Source organism: Fundulus heteroclitus, chromosome 9 (genome assembly GCF_011125445.2).
Source record: "Fundulus heteroclitus isolate FHET01 chromosome 9, MU-UCD_Fhet_4.1, whole genome shotgun sequence".
In the NCBI taxonomy this organism is placed as follows: domain Eukaryota; kingdom Metazoa; phylum Chordata; class Actinopteri; order Cyprinodontiformes; family Fundulidae; genus Fundulus; species Fundulus heteroclitus.
Window position 1 is genome coordinate 19,983,435 of NC_046369.1, and position 24,417 is coordinate 20,007,851.

At 43.4% G+C, this 24,417-nt stretch overlaps 1 protein-coding gene across 4 annotated transcripts in view; it reads right to left on the minus strand.

The window, feature by feature from the left end:
• Positions 1-24,417, minus strand: part of LOC105936837 (unconventional myosin-IXb) — an 89,456-nt gene that overhangs the window by 47,490 nt on the left and 17,549 nt on the right. For all 4 annotated transcript variants that reach the window (XM_021324219.2, XM_012877839.3, XM_021324225.2 and 1 more), the window contains exons 2-4: positions 14,578-14,776; positions 14,253-14,472; positions 13,517-14,026 (exon numbers count right to left, since the gene is read on the minus strand). In XM_021324219.2, the coding sequence (XP_021179894.2) occupies positions 13,517-14,026; positions 14,253-14,472; positions 14,578-14,711 (864 nt within the window). In that variant the 5' untranslated portion in view covers positions 14,712-14,776. The remainder of the gene's footprint in view (positions 1-13,516; positions 14,027-14,252; positions 14,473-14,577; positions 14,777-24,417) is intronic.

Here is a 24,417-nt window from a genome sequence, read left to right on the forward strand (position 1 = left end):
TGCCCGACGCGATGGAGCTGCAGCTCCTCTCCTGCCCTCTGCTCACACTTTTGCTCATTCATCTCTTTCTCCCGCTGCCGTTATCTTGCGTGCGTCTGTCGCAGGTGGGTGAGCACAGAAGGTCGGCGGTGACGAATGAGTCAGGGGGAGGCCCTGTGCGGCAAATGTTCAGACTCTGAGCGCAGAAGCACGGGCCGGATTGTTCAGCTCCGAGGGCTGCAGGGGTTTCTGGGCCGTCTGGAGGAGCGGAGGGAGCAGCGATCAGGGGAACAGATTACTGCGCTGGTGCGGTAACAGAACAACTCTTTCCTTCATGATGCGCATGTTCACATGGTTACACACACACGCACACACACACACACACACACACACACACAACTAAAGGCCACCACAGGGGAAGTTGACTCAGTGAATGCTAAATAGGAGTAACATTGTATTTTCCAAAGCAACATGCAGGGTGAATTTGATGCAGTTGCACTGGCGCTGATCAGAGTATTGGGGGGGGAAATCATTGTTTCTTTTCTGCTCTCCCATTTCCACCCCCCATCCTTCCTCTTTTTAGACTCTGCAAAGAGCTGTTTTTTTTGGGGGGTGCGATAAAATCATTAAAGCAAGATGTCGCTTTATTATAGCTTGAGACGTGGAAGGCCGTCATCGTTGCTCGTTCATGCACGGCAGAAGTGATCCTCTGTAGCCTGAGACGCGTTGGCTTGAGTCAAACCAGGATTATCTAAGACAAATCTGCAGGCGCAACCCTCGCAAAAGCATTTCACATCTCTTTAACTTCTCAGAAACTTGAAAGCTTTACAAATTAGACGACTTAACTGAAGGCGGCATCACGGTGAAAAGGGGGCTGAACACGTCCCGGCGTCAAGCTTTTTCGGAAATTTATTTGCAAAATAAGAAATGTTTGCCAACTAGGCATCCTTTGCCTTTTTCGCTTCATAATTATGTGCAACTTTCTATTTGTCTTGCACAGGGATCTGCAGCAATGCAGCTCCGCATTGGCTCGTGACAACTTTGATCATGAAAAATCAACGTTTTTTCAGTAAAAATTAGGCCAGAACAATATATAGATCGATCAATTTCCAAATAACGAGTCCTATATCGCGATCTTACAGGACTGCTTGGATGCAATAATTGCATGGCCAAAATATTTCAAGGGCCATTAAGTCAAATCTTGCAAGCCAATAATGTGATTGTCCAGTTGGACGGACTTTCAGTGCGTTTTTCTGCCAGCATCCCATCTGAGAAAGATGTAGAGTAACTGTAATCAATGTCATACTCAACAAAAACACAGAGACATCATGTTTTTATAAATTTAATTTTGATGTCCTTAACTGTATTTTAAAACCTCAACAGTGAACTAAAATGGCAGCTCCTGACTTCAAAATCAAAACAATTTGCCTATAGTGGATTCTTATTTAAAAAAAAACCCACAGTGACCTAGATTTAGTAGCTCCAAACTTTTCTTTCTTTCTTTTTTCTATAATTCAGCTGGATCTGAGGGCCAAAATTCCTCTTGTGATCGTAAAAGTTGCCAAGCCCTGGTCTGGCACATAAAATATGTTGAAGTTTGTGGTTGCAGCGGACCAAAAAAAAAAAAAAAAAAAAAAAAAGTGAAAAAAGTTCAAGGGCTCTGAATGCGAGGGACGAACCAAGTCCAGTTTCGCTTCCTGAGCTCACAAAGAATTAACCCTGTCCCACAACCTCCATGCTGCCCACTGTGGCCAGTCTTTTTTCTCCTACCCCCCTCCAAACCCCCCCCCTTCTGCAGACCTTGCAGCCCAGCAGCAGAGGAACCCTGGGAAATCTCCGCGCGGCCTGCACCACGGAGGGAATCCTAAGCATCTCGCTGCCTCGTTCGTATTCAAACATGCCCACGAGCGTGTTGCAATCTTTCCACCTGATTGGCTGCAACGCTCGGCAGGTATGAGGAAGGCCACCGACGGCTTGCCAGATCGCCGCCGTGGAAAATAGAGACGGTCTTACGAAACGAGAAGGGGGTTTAGGAAGAAAAAGGAGAAAAGGAGGGACGTTAAGGAAGAGAGGAGAAGAAAGGAGGGCATGTGCTGCTTTAACAGGAGGCGCCCCTGTGGCGAGCTCGCTTCTCTGGTAGCGCTGTTCCCCCCTCGGTACATTTCCACTTATGCAAGTCTCACATCCCCATTTATCACAAAGACTCGCGCGTGCACACGCTTTTCTCAACGAAAACCCGGCAAGGGGCGTGCCTCTCCAGCAGCACGGCCTGAGCCGTCTGTCCCAACAAGCAGCAGAGGCAGAGCGAGCGCTTGAATCCTACGTTTTACAAACGATCCCACCAAAAAAAAAAAAAAAAAAAAAAAGAGACTAATCCAGTCATGAGATGTGCGACAGATTAAAAGGTCACGGAGGCAGCTGTGTGATCACTCCTCACACTGCAAAAACAGAACTAAAAATAAGTAAAATGTTCTTGAAATGAGTGTATTTGTCCTTTATTTGAGCAGCTAAATAAGATTATCTGCCAATGGAATGAGTATTTTTACCCCTAAAATAAGATAATTAGATATAATGCACTGGAAATAAGTTAATGGAGATGAGTTGTTCCTATTTTAAGTGCAAACATCTTATTCCATTGGCAAATCATCTTATTTAGCTGCTCAAATAAAGTACAAATACACTAATTTCAAGAAAATTTAGCTTAGTTTTAGTTTAGATTAGTCTGTTTTTGCAGTGCAGACGTTACTTTTAAGGATTCGACAGCAGCCACGTGTTTCCTATTCATGAATAAATGCAACCAAAAGGCAAGAGAAAGAAAAAAAAAAAAAAAAAACTCTGCGTAGAGCTCACTTGGACAGCTCTGAAACGTTTGAGGAGGCGCCTCCAGCCGAGGAGTTTCGGTTAAATGTTTCCACAGGGAGCTGCCAGGGCCCTGACACTGACACCTCCCCACAGGACGGCTATGCTCACAAAGGCCTGTAAATAATCCCACTGCCACAGCGCGCACACACCCCCCCACATCCACTGTGGACAGCACGCACAAACGACCCGAGCGTCTCGCTTAATAGTAATATAATAATATCTTTATTGTCATTGAAACATACATTACAACAAAATTTGTTCTCTGCTTTTAACCCGTCACCCTTGGGGAGCAGTGGGCTGCCATGTGTGGCGCCCGGGGAGCAATCTGCACTGCAAAAACGGATCTAAAAACAAGTAAAATGTTCTTAAAGTTAGTCTATTTGTCCTCGATTTGAGCCAGTAAATAAGATTATTTGCCAATGGAATGAGTATTTGTACCCCTAAAATAAGATAATTAGACATCCTGCACTTGAAATAAGATGATGGAGATGAATTGTTCCTATTTTAAGTGGAAAAATCTTACTCCATTGGCAAATAGTCTTATTTACCTGCTCAAATCAAGGACAAATACAGTAATTTCAAGAAAATTTTACTTATTTTTAGTTCTGTTTTTGCAGTGTGGGGTTAAGGGTCTTGCTCAGGGACCCAGAGTGCCGGTGCTGGGGATTGAACCGGGTACCTGCATCCGTCTCTGAGTGTAAGCGCGCTGCTCTAACCACTCGGCCAGCACTCCTGACTTTGGGAGCAGGCGCACGGGCGCGTGAAACTGTGAATTTCAGGTCGGACCGGACGTGGGAGACGGAGCGCGTAATCTCTGATAATAACCGGGGCTGTGACAAAATAATCGGCGTTTGTCATCGGGCTGAAGGAGCCTTTGGTGAGATCACATGCTGCTGGCAGAGGCTGAATGCGACCGCGTCGCTACACAGTTCCTCCTCCGCGCCGCTTCTCGCCGGGTCATCGCTTTATGACTCCAGACCTCCCCCCCCCCCCTCCCCCCGCAGCTCCTCTCCCCTCAAACGTTGCTATCGACGACACTCTTCAACAGCGACTGCTTAAAGAAGTGCAACCAAGTGTTGTTGTTGTTGCACGTCAGAATAAAAGATAAACATCTGCAAAGCCTCTTCTGTCGAACTCTCTGACAAAGAAAGCCTCTCACTCTCCAGATTACACAAGACGACAATAAACGGGCGACGCGTGGATCTGACCTCTTGAGTTTGTGTCTAAGCTGCTGCTCTGGCTGTTTGACATCAGGTTCCTCTTCTTCACGGTCTGATATCTCCATAGTACCTGTCCCTAGTTAGAGCTGCCGGAAAACTGACTAAAGGACTTCTTTCTTTATTTCTCTAGTTCTGCATTTGTTTTTGTTTTGTTTGTTTGTTTGTTTTTTAAGAAAGGGATGCACACATTTGTACATTGGGAAATTATTTAATACCCAACAGCTTCTAGCAGCTGCGCTGAATGCCAGCCTGGTGGAGATATAGTAGTGGTATAATTGTGGTTATGAGAGAGAGAGAGAGAGAGAGAGAAAAAAGAAATCTAATTGCTTCAAGATGCAATGGTCGACATTCAGATGTTGATCTTAAATCCTAGCAGTAAGTGAAAAACTATCATTAAAATAGGTTTTAAGAAACATTAGCTTATTTTTTTTAAGCATTTATAAAATGCACCCCAGGCAGACATAAAGTAATTGTTAATCATTACTGACCTGACTTATCTTTACATCAAACACAAATATTTGCAGGGTAAACTATTCAGCTTCTGCTCGACATTTAGCCAGCACAAAAACAAAAAAAAAAAACATTTTGAATAACGCTAAAATTTGCGCCTCACATGTGCTGCTCGTCTAGTAATAGTGTAAAATGTGCATCAGTCAAAAAGTATATATTTTTTTCTCTTAGAAGGTTTTTATATGCATTTAAAAAATAAAATATCTAAATCTATCCCATTTCCTGTTGAATCGGTAAAAGAAATTCTTAAAAAAAAAGTCAATATTTAGAAAATTTCAAAAGGTTCACTTAAAACTTCTTTGTAATTCCGCATTTAATGCAGTTCCTAATTTCCTAACTATGTCAGATTTGTGTTCAGCAGGTTTCTTTTCTTTTAATTTGTCATTTTTGTGGTTCTAGAGGCGTTTAATGAAAGTAGGCTGACAGGAAGGTGGCCTGAGAGACAGAGAGACATCACTTCTGAGCTTTAAAGAGGAAGGAAGTTGTTGTTTTGTTTCTTTGGATCATATTTCTATAATTTCTTTGTTCGTTTTATTTTAATTCCCCCCATTTCATACGCTTTCCTACTAACAATCTAGTGTGCATTTCATGACTATTTACTTTTACCGTAAATGTATTCAGATTATTAATTTCGATGTAGTTCTAGCTGAAATATTTTATGACTTCCCCTTTTTACACAGACAGCCTATTGTTATCTTATTATACATCTGTATTAATTCTAAAATACAGATACATAAAGACATCAAAACTATGAAACAAAAGTATATAGAAACATGTAGCAAACAAAAGATTGTAATTATGTATATATTTGATCAGAATATGATATGCAAAAAAAAAAAAAAGCCCCCATTGCTGCATGAAAAATGATGCTTTTTGTATTGGTTTGATGTAATATTGTAATTGTAAATGCTGTTTTTATTAGCGGGAGGTGGGGGAATTGATTATTTTTTCATTTCATTCATTACAAATAAACTTTGAAATGAAATGAATGAAATGAAAAAATACTCAATTAACTGAAATAAATGCTTTTAGATATAACCATACTGTGCTTCCCATAGCAAATTGAGATACTGAAATTAATTGGCTTTCCAATAAAATTCTAAGTTATTAAATAATTTACTGTATAATTTATCTAACTAGTTACTTTGGAATTTTGCTATCTGGTATCAAAGAGCAAAAAGTCAAGTTTCTTGTTTGTGCCACAAATCTGGAGATCAAAGCCAATTCTGATAAAACAGATTAATATGAATAACAAAAGGCTTTTACTATTGTGCTCCATCACTTTATTTTACTTTGTTTTCACTCATTTAGGAGCTGCTGGGAGGGAAGGTTATCTCTTCCTTTGCAGTTTTCCTCCTGATATCGAGTTAGGGAGTTTATCGCTGTGTTTAAGTGTGTGTTGGTTTGCGTAAAGCATCCGTGTCGGACGCCCATCTGCGTATTCCTGCTGATACCGACTTTCTTCAACGCCGAACGCTCGCTCAGGAGATTAAAGCTACGCGTTAAGGCACAGACGAGCGAGCCGTGCTGAAGGTGGAGAGCTGTAGCAGCCGACCAACTTGCGGTCCGGCGTTTTTTAAAACCAGCCTGGAGTCATTTAAAGCTGCCCCACCCATGGCAGGATGAGCGCCACATCAAACCCCCAGCTTGTGGTGCGGTCACAGCACCACAAATAGATGCTGAAAAAGAACCTGATGCAACACGAACGCTGCTCGGAACCTGCAAACAAAAAAGCCCGTTCCGCCCTTTCGGCCGTGATTATTCTGGATATCTGCTTGTGTCTTTCAGGCAAAGGCCTTAAAACGCAGTAATGCCATAGCCCAAACCGGACTGGTACCACAATGCCACCCACTCCGAAGAGCCACTCACGCAGGAGAGATAAACAATGGGCCGGCAGAGACAGAACAGCCGGCTTCTCCTCTGCACTTCCTGAACAACAATGCAGTTCTGCGGCGTGTCCGCGCCCTTCGTGGCTCTGAGCTTACAGCAGAGGGAACCACTGCCTTCGCTCGCCGTGTCGTAGCCGCTTCCTGTTCAAGGGTTCCGGATGATAGGAACTTCCTGTCTGAAGCCGTGAGACGGAGCGGCGTGGAGCGGGCCGGCCCGGGTGGGGTGGGGGGGGGTTAGGGACTTTGAACAGGAATGTTTACTTTACTGGGAGAGCAGACCTAAGTTACAAGGCTACTGTACGGGCCTCTCTGAGCGCTCCCCAGAGAGAGAGAGCAGCAATGTTTTCACGCCTTGCTTCGCTTTGGGTTTATCCCTTGTTACCTGTAATGTTGGTGAATATTACCCTTTGTTAAATCAGACACTTTTCTATTGGCTGCTTTCTCCCTCCTTAAAACCATCTAATTACTTAACATTACTGGAGCAGGGCCTGGCATCGCTCACTTTCTACGTCTATGAAGAAGGAACAAGCGTGCAAACGTGCTGAAGGCCAAGTAAGACTTCATTCCTATTTTAGACGTTACTGTAAATCCATAAGCGGCGCTATTTGTCAATCTCTTTTTTTTAAACGGAGCTCATTGCACAGTTAAATTTAACACAAACTGCTTTAAAAAAAAAAAGGGTTAAAACTAAGGAAACAAGCCTGCAAACCCCCAGCTGATGAGTATTTGCACTAAAGAAAACACTTGATAGAGATAGAAAACGTGTGTAAAGAACGTTTAGGACGGAGATGCGCCCGTCGAGCTTTAACGGCCGATACGGATTTCCAGTTTACGGTAAGGTCTGACTTAATAGTTCAGATTTAGACCGCATGCACCCAGGATCATGCAACAAGCAATAAACAAGCTGCAGTCCCTTTTACAGGGATAGTTTTGAATACAAATGAAAATGAAGACCAGGGGATGTTCTCCCTGTGCAGGCATGTGTTCTTCTCCTGGTACTCCGGCTTCCTCCCGCTGCCCAAAAACACGACTGTTAGGCTACTTAAGTCTCTCTAAATTGTCTTTATTTATCTTTGGGTGTGTGTCTGTGTTGTAGACGATGGACGGACGGATAACGTCTCAATAAAAAGGTCTCAATTAAAATGGTCAGCATAGTGGTTGAAACACCCAAAAAAAGCAACCTTTAGCTTTCACGTTTACTCCCTGAAAGTACAGCTCATTATTTTAGGGTATCTGTGAGTTTCTTACAGTTACAGTGTCAGAAATGTACATCAAAAAGCAGGAAAGAAAATCCCCTCAACCCGCTCCACTCGCACATATTTCTAACGTCACCCCGCATAGACGCCAACATGCTGAAACGAGAGTAAGAAAGGCTCCGGAGACTGAATGCAGGGAGTGATTACGTAACGGCGGCTCGACCAGCCGAACCGGTTTACGGGGAAAAGCTGTTGGTGACCTGATGGGCTGCTCTGCCCTCAGAAGGTGGGGACAACGATCTCTTCTCTACATCGAATTCCAGACAGGCCTGGAGGATTTACGGAGCGGCAGAAATTAAATAAAGCCGGACGGCGGCTTCCCCCCCTGAGTGGTCCCAGGTTGAAGGACATCCAATCTGGCGGCACCACAGCACAGCTCCACAAACGGTGATCTCATCTACCTAAAATGAGACCCAGGCTGTAAGACCTCCACTACGGCTGAAGGAGCGCTGACAGGCAGGCGGGCGTACGTACGCGCCAATGTTTCGATTAAAGTCATCTGAACCAACTCCCTGCACACAAAAAAGGCACCGGATGAAACCCAGAAACACACAACTCACACCTCTTTTGTAATTAATCCTAAAATGAATGCATGGATGTGCCCTGCAAAGGTCTTTAGGCTCCGTTGAATGTTTGTTTGCGGTGCGTTGAAAGCATGAACTTCAGAGCATTTCTCTGGGATTTGACTAACAGGAGGTTTTACTAATAAAAAAAGCCAAACTCTGTGGTGTTGCGTTTTTTTTAAATTCTGCAAACTGATTCAATACTTGATCGAACAAAATTAAGTAAGAAAAAGAAAGTCCCAGGGTATATGAGTGCAAGGCTCTGCTAAATCTTGGCTAAACTGGACTGGGAAGATCCAGAAAAGGTTATATTTTCACGTGATGCTAAACTAAACGGATGTAATTTGTTGTCCATCTCATACGTCCTGATGCACAGACTCCTGTCACATCGAGATGAGGCTTGGTTTAAAATGGAGTTCCTAAAACCGTCATTGACAAAGTATTGACTGTTCTAAGAAAATATGAATCAGGATGAGGCCAGCGGGAAGAGCAAAGCCGCAGCAATGTCTGTACTTCCCCCGGTGACCGGACGGCTGAGCCCATCCGTCGGTCTTTGGACCAGGCGCACGCACGGAGCGGCGGAGCGGCAACCGCTCTGCCGGAGGGGACAGAAACTGTGCTGACGGAGGCGAAAAAAAATAAACAGTCCGCCGCCTCCGCCGTGTCATCCCTGACATCCGGAACCAGAGACTGACAGGCTGACGCGCATCAAGGGACGGAGGCTGCGCTCATTTGCATCCGTCAGGAGCAGAGACAGCGGCGTCTACCAGAGACGGAGGGCAGCTTCTGACTGCGCCACATTACTCTCTCTTCTTAGGCTGACCTTCAAAGCTTGGCAGCCGGTGGTAAAACGCTTGCAGTTTCCAGCTATATCAAGGTTCTGTAAACTCCCATTCACAAAGTGTGTTTTTTTTTTTTTTGTTGCTTTTCTGTGAACTGCATTCCACATCAGGCTTTTCTGACTAAGGGTCTATTTTTGGTCACATTATTGTGAAATAAAACTGAGAAGTATGTGGAGCAGATTTACTTCCCGATCAGCGGTCGGAGTTTTTAATTCCCCCCCGAAACTGGAGAGCCAATCAAAGCGCTGGGATTTCAGCTTTCAGTCCAAAAGCGATTCAGGGTTTTTTTTTTTGAGGGGGGTTTTAGATATCATTTCGAATCTTCATTTGTTTAAAGATCAAAAAAGGAGATTCCCGGACAGAAAGCAGCTGCAACACGTGGGAAGGCGAGCGCAAGATGTTTTTGTCCGTTCTGAGTAGGCAACAGGGATGAAAGCAATTAGCAAATATGAAGGTTGTTCAAAGGCTCACTCTGCATATCAAACAGAAGGAGGACAATATTGGGGAAAACGATGCCATGACAATATGAGTTAACCCCCATGTTCCTTAGCACACTCCATCATCTCCATGTTGCTGTCGCTTTAGCATCCTGGTCAGTCAGATCTAGGTCAGATGTGAGCATAAAGGGAGAAAACCTGACTCTGTTATCATCATCGCTGCTCTTGGTACCCGCCTCCTATAATGGCTGCAGCTTTCCTGAGTATTAACAGCCTTATAAATCAGCTAAATGATTTCTACTTGCTAAACACATCTCATCTTTTTACTTTTTTTTTTTCCTAGAGTCTGGCCGCGACTCTCCTAAAACAACAACGACAGCGGTCCGCCGCGCTGCTCTCCGCTCGGTCTGAGGTAATCACAGAAGCTGCCGCCGCTCCGATGCGTCTCCTTGTCTAGCTTCTGCTTCCTCCTCCGCGTGAAAAAAAAGAAAAAAAACACAAAACAAACTGGTCGCAGCGGTGAGCTGTGCGCCCGTACGCCGCTTCCTGTCTGAAAGCCCCCAGAGGCTCCAACGATGGTGCAATCGGCAGACCGCGCGTCAGACGGATCCTGTGAATATGAACCCTCCTCCACACACGACTTCCAGAAACTCTGACAGCGTCCATGGGAGGCCAGACGCACCTGCCAGAAGTCTGCCGCCCCACAGGCCCTCGATTTAGAACCGCTAGACACGAAATTGGGAGTTTAAGGCAATTATTCACGGGGAACCGAGTCAGGTTGCAGAGAAAGTTATTTAGGACGGAGGAGGAGGAACTTTTTGTAGGACGACAATGGACACACACTCATACACTGCAAAAATAGTCAAATGAAAGTATTTTTCCTAGATTTGAGCACGTAAATAAGACTCTTTGCCAATGGAATAAGATTTTTGCCCTTAAAATAGGAACAAATCATCTCTAAAATCTTATTTCAAGTGTAGTATATCTAATTATCTTATCTAAGGGGTAAAAATACTCATTCCATTGGCAAATAATCTTATTTACCTGCTCAAATCAAGGGTAAATACATTCATTTCAAGACAATTTTACAAATTTTTAGTTCTCTTTTTGCAGTGTAACCCTGCCTACCTTCTCAATAAACTCACATCAAATGGATAAACAAACAAACCAGCATCTCCAGGTTGGTGACAACATGTCAGGCCGTGCTTTATGGCCTCTACAGGCAGACGGGAGAGAAACGTCTGCATTCTGCTGAGCAGAACCATACGACCCCCATCATGAGGAGTCATCCAAACCCAGAGGACCGGTCCCATTCATCTTCCCTGTTGCAGCCACCATGATGACTATTTAAATATCGTCAGATATTTGAATTCAAGAATACGGATCAGCCAGAGCCCCCCGATAAAAAGGTGGTTTGGTTTCGTCTCTAGAAAAAGAGAAAAAAAAGTCGGCTAAAATTAGCCCTCTGAGGTCACGTGTAGCCTTTTGAGGATATTAAAACCCGGCTGTGTTACAACAGCACACAAGTTGTTTAAGCATATTCTTTAAAGAACATTTAGATTTCTTTACGCTTTCCCTCGTATAATAGATCCGTTTCTTTTAACACCTTTCACCGTGTCAGTTTTGGTTCGCTCATGATGACACAGAGCGAGGCTGCTGGAGCTAAATTGTCGTGGAGTAGAATCAGGGAGGGATGCGGTCCCCTGACTAAAGACAATTAAACGCCGCTGCCTGTGAGCTACGTTTTGCAGCCGGCATGAAAAACGCAATAAAAACCTTCAGCGTGGCCCTCAAAGCGAGACAAAAAAAAAAACGAAGACACCAGTAAACAGCTTTGTTTTAGCATGGAGGGTCAATAAAGCCACTTCCTCCTCTCCCGCCGTTTCTTCTTCTTTTTTTTTTTTTTTGCTTAGACGGCAGCCTCTTTGTTTATGTTTTCAAACACTTTCATCATATCGTAACTTTAGCCAATTACCTCCAAATATGGCTTGCTGCATGCAGGATTTTAAGCGCTTAACGCGAATAGCTTTTGAGGAAGCACTCCCCCGGTACTGGATGTAACCTCACCAGAACAGCTACAACGTTTGAGTCCTGACAAGAAGTAAGAGTAAAACCAGCGTGTGACTAAAGCGCGTTGCAGAAGTATCAGTACCTCTTCAACCTGTTCAACCTTTTTGTCACGTAGAAACGACAAACGTCTGTGTGCTTTCGTTTGGGATTTTGTGTGACAGACCGAGGCAAAGTTACACATAATTGTGTAAAGTCCCGGTTAAGTTCTCTGTGTTAAAGGGTACAGCTGCAGCGCTTCCACAACATGGCCGCCCATGCAGCTCTAATCAGAGATGCTGCCAAGAGGTCAATGGTTTCTCTGGAGGAGCTGCAGGGTCTGATTTGTATAAAATGGGCAAGAAAATTAAACGATATCCAATATTAATATCACAAATCTTTTACTTGTCATTGCAATTTTTCACATTACAATGAAATGTTTCCTCTGTATTTTACTCATCCTATAGGGCACAGGTGTCAAACTCAAGGCCCGCGGGCCAAAACCGGCCCGTCAAGGTAAGTTATCCGGCCCTCAAGAGCCAAAAAAAAAAAGCATATCATGTCATAAAGTAGAGGCATATATCCTTTTAAAGTGTATAAAGTGGCTAAAACTGTGCCTCCTGTAAGTGTAACTCACCCCGATATCAACTTTTTTTGCAAATAAGCTGTATAAGCTGGGCCTAAGGTTGTTACTTTTACTGTGCATTTTTCTTACTTCTATCTGAACTGGAATAAAATTATGAAATGAAAAGTATCGTCTATACACGTGCAACCGGCCCTTTTCATGACTTTGTGACGAAAAGTGGCCCCATATAGAAATGAGTTTGACACCCCTGCTATAGGGAGTAGCGGGCTGCCACTGTGAGGCTCCCAGGGAGCATTCTGGGGCTAAGGGTCTTGGCTCAGGGGCCACACTGCAAAAAACAGAACTAAAAGTAAGTGAATTTTTCTTGAAATCATTGTAATTTTCCTTGATTAGAGCAGGTAAATAAGACTATTTGCCAGTGGAATAAGACTTTTGCACTTAAAATAGGAACAATTCCATCTCCATTGTCTTATTTCAAGTGCAGGATATCTAATTATGTTATTTTAGAGATGAATTGTTCCCATTTTAACTGCAACAAATCTCATTCTATTGGCAAATAGTCTTATCTAGCTGCTCAAATCAAGGAACATTACACTCATTTTACTTATTTTTAGTTCCCTTTTTGCAGTGCAAGAGAGGCAGTCTGTGGGATTCAAACTAAGGGAACTTGCAGCCTCTCCAGGGAACGCAGCGCCTCACCCTGAAGGCGACAGCCTAACGTGAAACACGGTGGTGGCAGCATGATGCTGCGGGGACTCTGCGGGAGGGACGGTACACTGCAAAAACAGAACTAAAAATAAGTAAAATATTCTTAAAATTAGTGCATTTGTCCTTGATTTGAGCAGGTAAATAAGACTATTTGCCAATGGAATAAGATTTTTCCACTTAAAATAGGAACAATTCATCTCCATCATCTTATTTCAAGTGCAGGATGTCTAATTATCTTATTTTAGGGGTCAAAATACTCATTCCATTGGCAGATAATCTTTTTTACCTGCTCAAATCAAGGATAAATACACTAACTTTAAGAACTTTTTACTTATTTTTAGATCCAGTTTTGCAGTGTAAAGCTGGGCAGATGATTGGCTTGTCAACATTTTTCCCCAATTTTGTTTGTATGAAAAACGTTAAAATCATTCACCCGTTTCTGTCGTTCCATCATATAGCAACCTAATAAAGAACAAATTTGGCTTGTAACCTGCAAATGTGAAAAGGTTGAAGGGGAATTAATAACTTAATAAAGGTGAGGTATCGATAAAGTGCTGCAGGACTTGCACCAAAAGCAGCGCGACTAAAAGGCCCTTCAGTGTTTGGCTTCCATCCTACCTCCAGGACGGGTCCGGCCCCCAGGATGGTCCTCTCCACCCCGCTGGCGTAGCCCTTCTGGCTGAGCGCGGTCAGGCAGTGGATCAGGAAGTTGGTGCTTTGGGTCTTGCCCGAGCCGCTCTCCCCGGAGATGACGATGCACTGGTTGACCCTCTTCCTGAGCATGGCGTAGTAGGCCACGTCGGCGATGGCGAAAATGTGAGGCTCCAGCTTGCCCAGCTGGTGGTTCTCGTACATCTTGACGTATTTCGGGTTGTAGATGGGCAGGAACTTGAAGGGGTTGATGGCGATGAGGATGCTGCCCGCGTAGGTGTAGATCTTCTTCTTGTAGAAGCGCGTGCGCAGATTGTTCAGTATGCTGCCCTCGCTGAGGACGGGGAGGTTGCAGAGGTCGGCAAAGTCGTCCTGGGGAGGGGGGAGGAAGCCCCTCGCTGCCAGCCGCTGCACCTCCTGCTCCTTGGACAGAGGCGGCAGGTGGACATAATGGATGGAGCCGTCGTTGTTCCTCTCCTGGACGATAAAGCAGAGAAAAATTAATTCTCACACGATGCAGATCAAATATATCTGGTTCGTCTTTTTATATTTCATACTATTGATGCGTAATCTATTGCCTAAGTTTGGCTACTTGTCGCCGACAAAGAGGAAGAAAGCAGCAGGAAGCGGCACGCAATAACCAAACACTGGCAGCTCTTCTCACACTGGACTCTCGACCTAAAGTCAGAGCTGAGAGCTTCACCTGCAGCAGGAAGTAGAAGCCGCAGCTCTGGGGGTGCTCCTCCTGGGCTTTCCGGGGCCAAAGCAGGACCCTCTGCACGGGCAGGTCTCCGGCCTCCAGGATCCACTCCTCGCCGCCGCTTTCCTTCACCTCCGCCAGCACGTAGAGGCGGCTGGGGTCCAGCCCCAGCGCCGCAGCAGCATCCGAGATCACGGCGGCGGTCGTTACATTCTTCTGCACTCTGAGGGCCGACAAAAAAATACCCTTTTTATTCAACAAAAACCTGCTCTGACGGGATTTCAATGCATCTGAAATATTCCGGCGCGGTAAACGTGACGTCACCCACCTGAGCTTGCAGCAGGTGGAGGACTTGGCAGCGAGCCGCGGGTAGATCTGAAGCAGGTACGTGCGGTCGTCGGGGTCGTTACAGCCCCCTCCCCCGCCCGCGTTTGTTGCCACGGCGCCATCTCTGACACTCATCCTGAGCCAGGGGGAGTGGCCTCAGCATGCCGCACGTCCACCGCCTCGGTCTCACCACGCACCACCTGGAAGGCGAGAGGGAGGACCGGTCAACGTTAAATACCACAATTAAAAACCACAATTTGACGCCTGAAAGCACCATCCAATCAATCCAATCCACTTTATTTATATAGCACATTTAACAACAGACAAAGTTTCCAATGTGCTGTACATAACAAAAAAATAAAAATAAAAATAATCCAATTAAAAAAAAAGGACACAAAGGACCACACAACTAAGCGGCGTTAAAAGCCAAAGAGTAAAAGTGGGTCTTAAGACGAGACTTATAACACTCCACCGTAGAGGCAGTCCGTACATGGAGGGGCAAAGCATTCCAAAGTTTAGGGCCAACTGCAGAAAAGGCTCTGTCCCCTCTGGTTTTTAGCCTTGTCTTAGGCACTATTAACTGAGCACGTGCCGGAGAATAAATCTGGAGGAGGTCAGTGATATATTTAGGAGCCATCCCATTCAAGGCTCTAAACACAAACAATAAAATCTTAAAATCAATTCTAAAACGAACAGGGAGCCAGTGCAAAGACGCAAGACTTGGTGTAATATGTTGATATTTTCTGGTCTCGTTAAAAGACGAGCCGCTGCATTTTGGACTAACTGCAGACGGGAGAGAGCTCGTTGGCTAATGCCTGAATAAAGTGCATTGCAGTAGTCCAGACGGCTAGAAATAAAAGAGTGTAAAACCTGCTCGAAGAGATTAAAAGATAAAAACGTTTTTTACCTTAGATAAAAGACGAAGATGATAAAAACACGATTTTAAAACGCTATTTATCTGTTCGTTCAGTTTAAAATCGCTGTTTATGGTGACACTTAGGCTGGTTACCTTGGAACGCACAAAATGCTTGAAAGGTCCTAAGTCGGTGATGGCACTTCCAAACACCATCACCTCTGTCTTGCTCTAATTAAGCCTCAGAAAGTTTTTTGACAGCCAAGCCTTGACATCACCCAGACAGCCTAGAAGGGGTGTCAGGGGGCAGTGGCTGTTTTTAGCAATTGAAATAAAGAAATAAAGTTGACAATCATCAGCAAAGAAATGGTACGCTATACCATGTTTGGTAAAAATCTCTTTGAGAGGAAGGAGGTATAGTGCAAACAATAAAGGTCCCAGGATAGAACCCTGAGGGACTCCACAATAAAGGGGGGCAAACGATGACGTGCAGTCCCCCAGCCTGACAGAGAAAGACCTCTCTGACAGGTAGGACCTAAACCACTGCAGAGCAGTCCCCCTGACACCCACCCAGTCCCTCAGTCGGTCCAAAACAACTGTGTGGTCAACTGTGTCAAAAGCAGCAGTAAGATCTAAAAGCACTAAAATAGCTAAACTACCAGAATCAGTGATTTTCTTTTTTTTTGTGGAGCTAAATCACCAAGTTCAAATATTTAAACTACGGTTGCATGATATAAATAATACTGAAATACTTTTGTTAAATAATTGCAATGACGATTGTACTTTTCTGAGCTCTAGCATCCTGGCCATTAAAGATCTAAGGTCTAATCAAACCAGCCACACATATCACCGGCATGCTAAATTTGACAGCATTGCGCATTAAATGTAATATCCCACCAAACGTTGATTGCGAGTCGACATCATGTGCGGCCCTAGTTCAAACAGTGACACGGCTGAATCGAGATAATAGTCCAGACGATGAAGCTGTTTCGAAGCGGGATGAGCAAAATCAAGCAGAGAAAAAAAAGAGTTTATGAAGATGCTGGCTGACGCTAGGATGAAGCTGCCGTCGTCCACAGTGGAGCGAGGCCTTTAACCCCTAAAGCAACCCAGGGTAATAGATCATTGTTCTTGGCTTCTCCTGTGTGTCTGATGATGCATAAAAATTGAAGGGCCGCAATAAAAAGGGGCGAAGCGTGAAAGTCTCAGAGCACCGTCCCCACAGTGGGGGTACGGTGGCGGCAGCATCATGTCACCTGGGTGTTTTGTTTCAGGACCAATTGATGCAAAAAAAAAAAAAAAAAAAAAAAAAAAGGCGGCTTCATGAGGAATGATCATTATGTGATGTGAACGTTTGACAGCCAGGAAGTTAAAGGTTGACTATTGGTCTTCTGCATGGACGGCAGTACAAGACATACAGCCAGTTTGGTTGCAAAGTGGTTTAAGGACAACAAGGTTAATGTTGTGGAGTGACCCTCACAAAGCCCTGGCCTCACAAAATGCGTTTGCTTGAGGAAGGTGGCCGACAAACCCGACTCAGTTGGACCAGCTCTGTCTGGAGCAAAGAGTTAAAATGACAGCAAACTGATGTCAGCAGCTGGAAACACAAACCAGTTTAGCCAAAGTTACAATTTAAGACGTATTTCTACCAAACAGCAAGGATCCCATGCATGACAAACCTCTCAACTAAAAGACAATAAAACAAGGACTAAATATCTCAACATTCTAAGATGTAGCCAGGAGAAATAACTTTGCTTTGATGAGCTTTCAAGAAGATTTAGATGTTTTTGTCATTGTTTTTTTGTTTTTTTTTCGTGGACCTAAAACAGGAAGTGGTTTCTGTGTTGTAAAATCAGACAGTGTGGGATGAAAAGGCCGGGATATATACGTTTTGTTTGGAGCACAGCTGTACTATTAAATATTAAGTTGTCAAGTATCCTGTTTGATTAATAGACATGTTCACTTTTCAGAGCAGTACTTGTTTTTACAGCAGTTCTAGATTTATAGTCAAAATATTAATTGCGTTTTTAAATTCTTCTATATCCTCACTACTGCAGTCAACCACTCATCATGATCAGATTTTGAGATCATAAAAAAGCCGTTTCCACTCGGGGTGTTTTTAAAAAAAACGAAACAAAAGATACGAAACTTTACTAAATAAATCTAAGCTTGCATGGAAAATACATCCGCGGCATTAGAAGCACAAGACTCCCCTACTGGGCGGAAAAATCTAAATACATTAGATTAAAAAAATGCTCTGACATGACATGACGTTATTACATATAAAAATATGCTAAATAATGATAATTAAATGATTTTAACCACAACAGAAATCCTTATAATTCAGGAAAGACATCCTAAAAACACTTTGGTTAAAAGAAAGGAAATGTAGACCCTTTTCAGGTTCTTTGCATTCGCTTTTCAAGGAATTTAAATAAAAATTGCAACATATTTCTACTTTTACCAGGTAAACAGTCATACTGCAGGCGCCTTTAGGTCCTCTGGTGTTCAGATCCGTTGTAGATGGTTCTGCTCCTAAAACCTAACCATAGGTTGCAGCTGCAGACTGTGCACAGAAATTCAACCCTTCCGCCCCGGTGATGACGACACCGCTGCTCGGGTGAAAAACCACAAATGTTGTAATGACAACACGCCATCGCTCTTGAAAGCAAGAAACCTGTAACAAGCATGGCTGTAGTCGTTGTTGACGAGATAAAGATCCCTCTGCACGACAAAAACTCAGCCCTGGGTTCACGGATGACCCAATAACTTCACCGTCTCTGCCACAGAAGTCTCATCTTCCTGAAGTGAGGCTGTTACCAAGGTAAAAAAAAAAACAACAAATAAACAGTTTCTTTAAATGTTCAGAAGTTTAATAAAGAGAAACCATACCAGTAATCTACATTAGTGTTTTTTTCAAATGCATTAAACTCAGTCATGCGCACGTCACCATCCGTAAATGCAAGAAACTGTTTTGAGGAAACTGGCCACAAACTTATGAATGGCTGAAGCAGAAATCTGGCTTCATTCTAGGAAACAAGCAGAAACACCAGCCACTAATGGGCATGGTGATGACAAAGGCTTTTTTTCAGGATGCTCATAAATCGCTCCCCACACCAAGGAGCGTTCTATTTATCTTTAAGAAAAACACAACTCTGACATTATGAACGTCATTTAAGTTTATTGTTAAAGCTGAAAGCTGAAATGGCACAGCAGTGTGTGTGTGTGTGTGTGTGTGGGGGGGGGGTCCCCAACCCCCCTTTAAACAGAAGCAGTGATGTAAAGCTGAGTTTCACTGGTATGAAACAAAGAAAGAGTATTCTGAGACCATATCTTCAATTGTGTTCAGCATTTAGTACCTAGTACACGAGGGGACCTAGGCCCACTGAAAGCGCTGTTGTAGGTGGCGCTGTGACTTTCCCACAGAAATACGCAAAAAAAACACCGAGCATGCAGTAAACACAGCATCAGGGTGGAGGATCAGACACAAACGTCTATGCATGTTCGAAGCGACCTTTATCTGGACTGGCGCCGAGGAGAGCGGGCTCTCGTTGGAAAGGAAGAGCCCAAGGATGCTAACAGTCATAGCAAAGTCTTAGCACGAATGCTAAGACCGCGCCATTTTTGTCGCCATTTGGGACAGCGAGGCTACAACGTGATCGTTTAAGAAAAGACGCGGGTTTTCACGTACTCACGGAAACACAAAACCGGCAATTTGAAAATGTTCCCACTCTGGGACCCAGATTCAAAACTTAATAACCACTTTGCTGTAGTATGTGTTGAAGATTCCCATTACCTGCAGAAAAGTCTGCTCCAGGCCAATTGCTCATTCGACAGTTTCTTGCAAATTACAATCGACCGAAAAAGGCGGGTTCAAATTGACGTGCTGCGATAGACAACTCCGAGTCGGGCGCGAACTGAGCGAAACGGACAAAGTACGCAATGGCGAAAGCAAAAAAAACAGCTAACTTCAAGTCCCACAGCAACAACTTCCACAGAGAGGAGCATTTACGGCAGGCATGACTTGATTTTGGGTGTGTTAATTATTCCAGCAAAAGGCCTGATTTATGAGTTCGATGTATGAGACTGCTGAGAGTCGCAGGCAGGTATCTCGGTATTCAATACTCAGCAGAAACAAATAATAGAGCGAAAGACGAGACAAAGTCTTGCCGCAGACAGCAGCTGGCCTGCAACGCCGACGCTGCCACCTGATTTGCTGCATATGACCTGGCGCTAAACTGAAAGGCTAATTCAATATTTTACAGCAACCGATAATGTACTTTTTAATGTGTTTTCATCGTGCAAAAGCCCTTTGAATCATCTTGTTGGTATAGATACACAAAGGTATAGCACAATCAATTAATATAATTAAATCTGAATGTAGCTGATCGGACTGTTTGGACCTATGGAAGTGGAACACGACCCATTGCTCTTGTAAAGTTGCCTTAAGTTGACATTTGTGGTAATATAACAATAATTAAATACACTGAATGGAAATTGTCAGCTAAGAAACTAGTTTTATCATGGTTTCAACTACCATATTTGATTTGTAAAACATGGGACAACGCCTTTTAACTTTTTTTGAGGAAAAGCAAAAAAAAAAAAAAAATGAAAACCATGATTGCAAACATTTAACTCTCCTATCAACACTGCAAAAACAGAACTAAAATAAGTTAAAATATTCTTGAACTTAGTGTATTTGTCCTTTATTTGAGCAGGTAAATAAGATAATCTGCCAATGGAATAAGATTTTTGCACTTAGAATAGGAAGAAGTCATCTCCATCAACTTATTTCAAGTGCATTATATCTAGTTATCTTATTTTTGGGGTAAAATTACTCTTTCCATTGGCAGATAATCTTATTTACCTGCTCAAATCAAGGACAAATACACTAATTTCAAGAAAATGTTACTTATTTTTAGTTCTGTTTTTGCAGTGAACATGTCTCTCCAAATATTTCCGCAGCCTTCACAGAACGGAGGTTATATTAGCAGAAAACGCCACACATCAAATCGAGTGTTCGTGCTCGTATGACATCAGACCGCAGTCAACTGTGGTTACTACGCCCGAGAGGCCTGAAGATGGTTTTATAGTCATCAGCGCAGAGCAGAAGCCCACCGTTACGATCAAGTCAAGCCAAGGAACACAATGCTGCAGGATTCAGGGGCCAAACCAGAGCAAAACCAGGTTGGATTGCCACCAGTGTCCTGGTCAAAAACGTGGGACGTAGCGACGCGGACAGCAGCAGGGTAAGGTTTGTCCAACAATGCTTCGTGTAGTCCGTCCTAAAAGCATTGAGACCACAGCTTATCGCGTCACTGTATAACCCGTGTTCACTTTCTCAGAACTGCCAACAGAAATACAGCAGGCGAATAAAAAATGAAAATGAAAATAAAAACGCCCTGCAAACGCGGTGACCGTCAAGTATTATGAAGTCAAATTCTGAATTTGGACATTGGAAACAATCGGTCGGACTAAATGTTGCTCGGACCGACGCATCGTGAAGCATTGTTGAGGATATCTCGTGTTTAATATCTGTGTAATGGTGACAGAGATAAAGCTCTGGCTCTTCCTGTCAGTCATGCGAACAATAATCACGTTAGATCTCAGAGCCCGACCACACTGTGCAGCTACTCAACAAACTAGTTGGGCGCTCTAAAGTAGCAGCTCTGACCTAATTTAACCTTTACCACTGTTTTAGGAACAATGACATGTTTTTTTTAAAATCTGAGACAGAAAAAAAAGCGTTGTTCAGGATTCTGCTTGTAATGAAGGGTAAAACGAGCCTGCAGGTCGCTGCTAAGCAGGAATAAAGCAAATACAAACGTTACTCTGGAACATTTCGAGGGGAGGGGAAAAGGAAAAATAAGGCAACCTGAGACTCATGAGCTTATGCCTTTGCCAGGCGAGCTGACCACAGTCCCAAAAAGCATGCAGCCTTCTAAAAAAAAAAAAAAAAACGCCAAGGCATGCAAAACTGCAGAGACCACATGAGACGGCATCACCACCCGTCCTCCATCGCCAAAGTTGGTCTGCTTGAAATGTATCGCTTTAATTCCCCAAAATGCTCACTCTACTCGTTTTAACAGGAGCGTGACGCACAAAAAGGGGGCGGGGCGGAGAGATGCAATAGGCAAAACGTTTAGAGGAGGGGCGTGCGGGGACAGCAAGAGGACACGGAGGCTTTGAGATAATGGCGCTTCCTCCCTGCAGAGGAGATCCTCTGTGGCGGTGCCCAGCATTCCACAGATAAGACTCGAGGTTGTCTGCTTTACGCAGGCTTAGCCTGCCACTTTAGCTGCTTACCAGGGGCTGACACAAAGAGGACAGGGCTTCATCTGAGTGGGCTCTGTACCCGCTTACAGAGGAGGGGGGGAAATCGGCAACCAACAAGCTCCTTACTTACGCCTGACGTTTGCTACTAAAAAGCAGGCCCTGCTCTTTATCCTCACTGAAACCCCATCCCAGCCTAAAGCCCTTATAATCCAGGCAAGAAAATTGCCTCGGCGTAAATTACTTCCACTGATCACAGGAATGCCCCTCGGTTTATTTGCTGCCGTCCAAACATTTGGGGTAGACGTCTGAGAAATGAAAAAAAGCAAAAACAAAAACAGAAAAAATACAGCTTTTCCACATTTTGATGCATATGCAGGGTCTTGCAAAGGCACTCAGATTTCCTCATGTTGTCGTGTTACAGCCACAGACCTTAAATGTGTGCTATTGGGAATTTTTTTTGTGTGTGTGAAAGACCAACACAAACTAGTGCAAAAACTAAAGAGGAACAACAATGATAGTTATTAAGAACAGAAAAAGTGCAACAGAGTTTTGGACTAACCCCCCTTTTACTTTGATGCCTCTAAATACAACCCAGAGCGACCAGCTGAGAACTAGGGGACGAATTCTTGCAACGCATTAACATAACCTAATTATATTTCCAAACCGCAGCTCACTATCTGGTGTATGTGATTTCAATAAACAATGGCAACGTTTGTTTTTATAATGCAAGCGCCGCTGTCATGGCAACGGTTACTAAAGATATCGCATGTTTCTGTGATCTTGTGCAACGCTACGATGCTCCTGACCCAATTTTCTTCTTTTTTTCCCCCTTTTTTTTAACATTTGCAAACGTTTTAACAAAATCTAAATACTTTGGGCTTTATTCCTACTTGGTTCATTTTGCCAATATTCAACAAAAAAATAAATAAATATGCGCGCTTAATTAATTCTTTAAAATGTTATATTTTAAATTAAAATAATTTTACGTTTTCTGTTATCATCTCTTGTTAACTTGGGGAAATTGTAATCCAGGACAGAGAAGGACACTTTGGCTTCAGTAACTGCCCTAAAGTTTAATTTTATGTGTTTTTTCATATCTGGTTATGGATTTGTTGTATGTTTTATGCTGCCAACTTGGCCAGGACACTCTTGAAAAAGAGGTTTTAAACCCAGTTAGTTATTTTCCTGGATAAATAAAGTACACAGATGACCCCTCAGCAAATAATAATAATAATAATAATAATATTAAAAAAAACTGTTTGCAAAATTCTTTTAAGCATGAGGCCAAAGCAATATTGTGAGAAAATATCTGCAGAAAGGAGGAGGACTAGCTTAGGTGGCAAAAGTGAGCTGAAGTATCCGTGCCGTATTAGTCAGCCGTTTTCAAGCAAACACCAAATACTTCCACCATGAGAAGACGGAGCAGCACCGACTCTTAGCCTTTTTTGGACAGTCGTTTTAGGTCGTTTCATCACAGATGCATGAGAGGTTCGAGTGTTTCCCTCTCGCTCTGCGCTAGGGGCTGTAAATTCTCCTCCTAATAGACCTCTCAAGGCCGACGCAGACATGCTCGTACTCATGCAGAGTGTGCTTTAAAAAAAAAAGAAAAAAAAAAAGAAAAGGGGAGCAGCCCATCACTGCTGAGACACCAGCTGCTGACTCAAACATCAGGCAGGAAGTCTGTGACCCAGTGACACACACTTAAGGTCAAAAGACGTCTGATTGATTAAACCGTTGGTGGCTGCACACCGATCAACTCTCGTTCCCACACCGTCCGGGAACAAATATCTGAATAGTCAGCCTCCTGTGGGGAAAAAATAAAATAAAAAAGTGATGCAACTCCACAGGCTCCATGACGACATGGGAGGAGGATCCCGGCTCCTCCTGCTTTCCTCATGCAGTCACTGGGTGACGTTTCAGACATCGGAGCCAGGGAAACTATATCATATGATTTTTGCCAAAACGGGAGCTAGAAATTTACAGCGTTGTGAAATTTCGGCTTGTTGTCGTTTTTGTTTTGGTCACACTGGTAATGAAAAGACAACCGTTTCACTGCAAAAAACGGATGTAAGATTAAGCAGAAATGTTCTTAAAATTTGTGTTTTTGTCCTAGATTTAAGCAGGTAAATAAGATTATTTGCCAATGGAATGAGTATTTCGACCCCTAAAATAAGATAATTAGACATCCTGCACTTGAAATAAGATGATGGAGGTAAATTGTTCTTATTGTAAGTGCAGAAATCTTCTTCTATCGGCAAATCATCGTATTTAGCTGCTCAAATCAAGGAAAAATACACACATTTTAAGAACATTTTACTTATTTTTAGTTCTGTGTTTGCAGTGTTTCAAATGATGAGTTCATGTATTATGGGGGGGAGGAAAAGTTTTTTAAACCAACCTGGCTTCATGTGAAGGATTTACCCAGAAAACCTAAAAGGGTTGCAAAAAACTACCATCAAAGGAGATAAATAACGATGCTAATATCCCCCTATAGGGTTCTGCTGTGGGGGGATTTTGCAGAATTGTATTAATTTATTCATAACCGAGGATTCATCGACATGAACGATCCAGTTACGGTTCTGCCACAGCGTTTGATCTGGACTTGATTTACCGTGGTAGGCAGGGTTCTGCAACCTTTACAGTCCCAGGAACCGATTTCTGCCCTCGGTTCAGATGAAGAAAATCCGTTTAGAGCGTCTAATACCATGACCT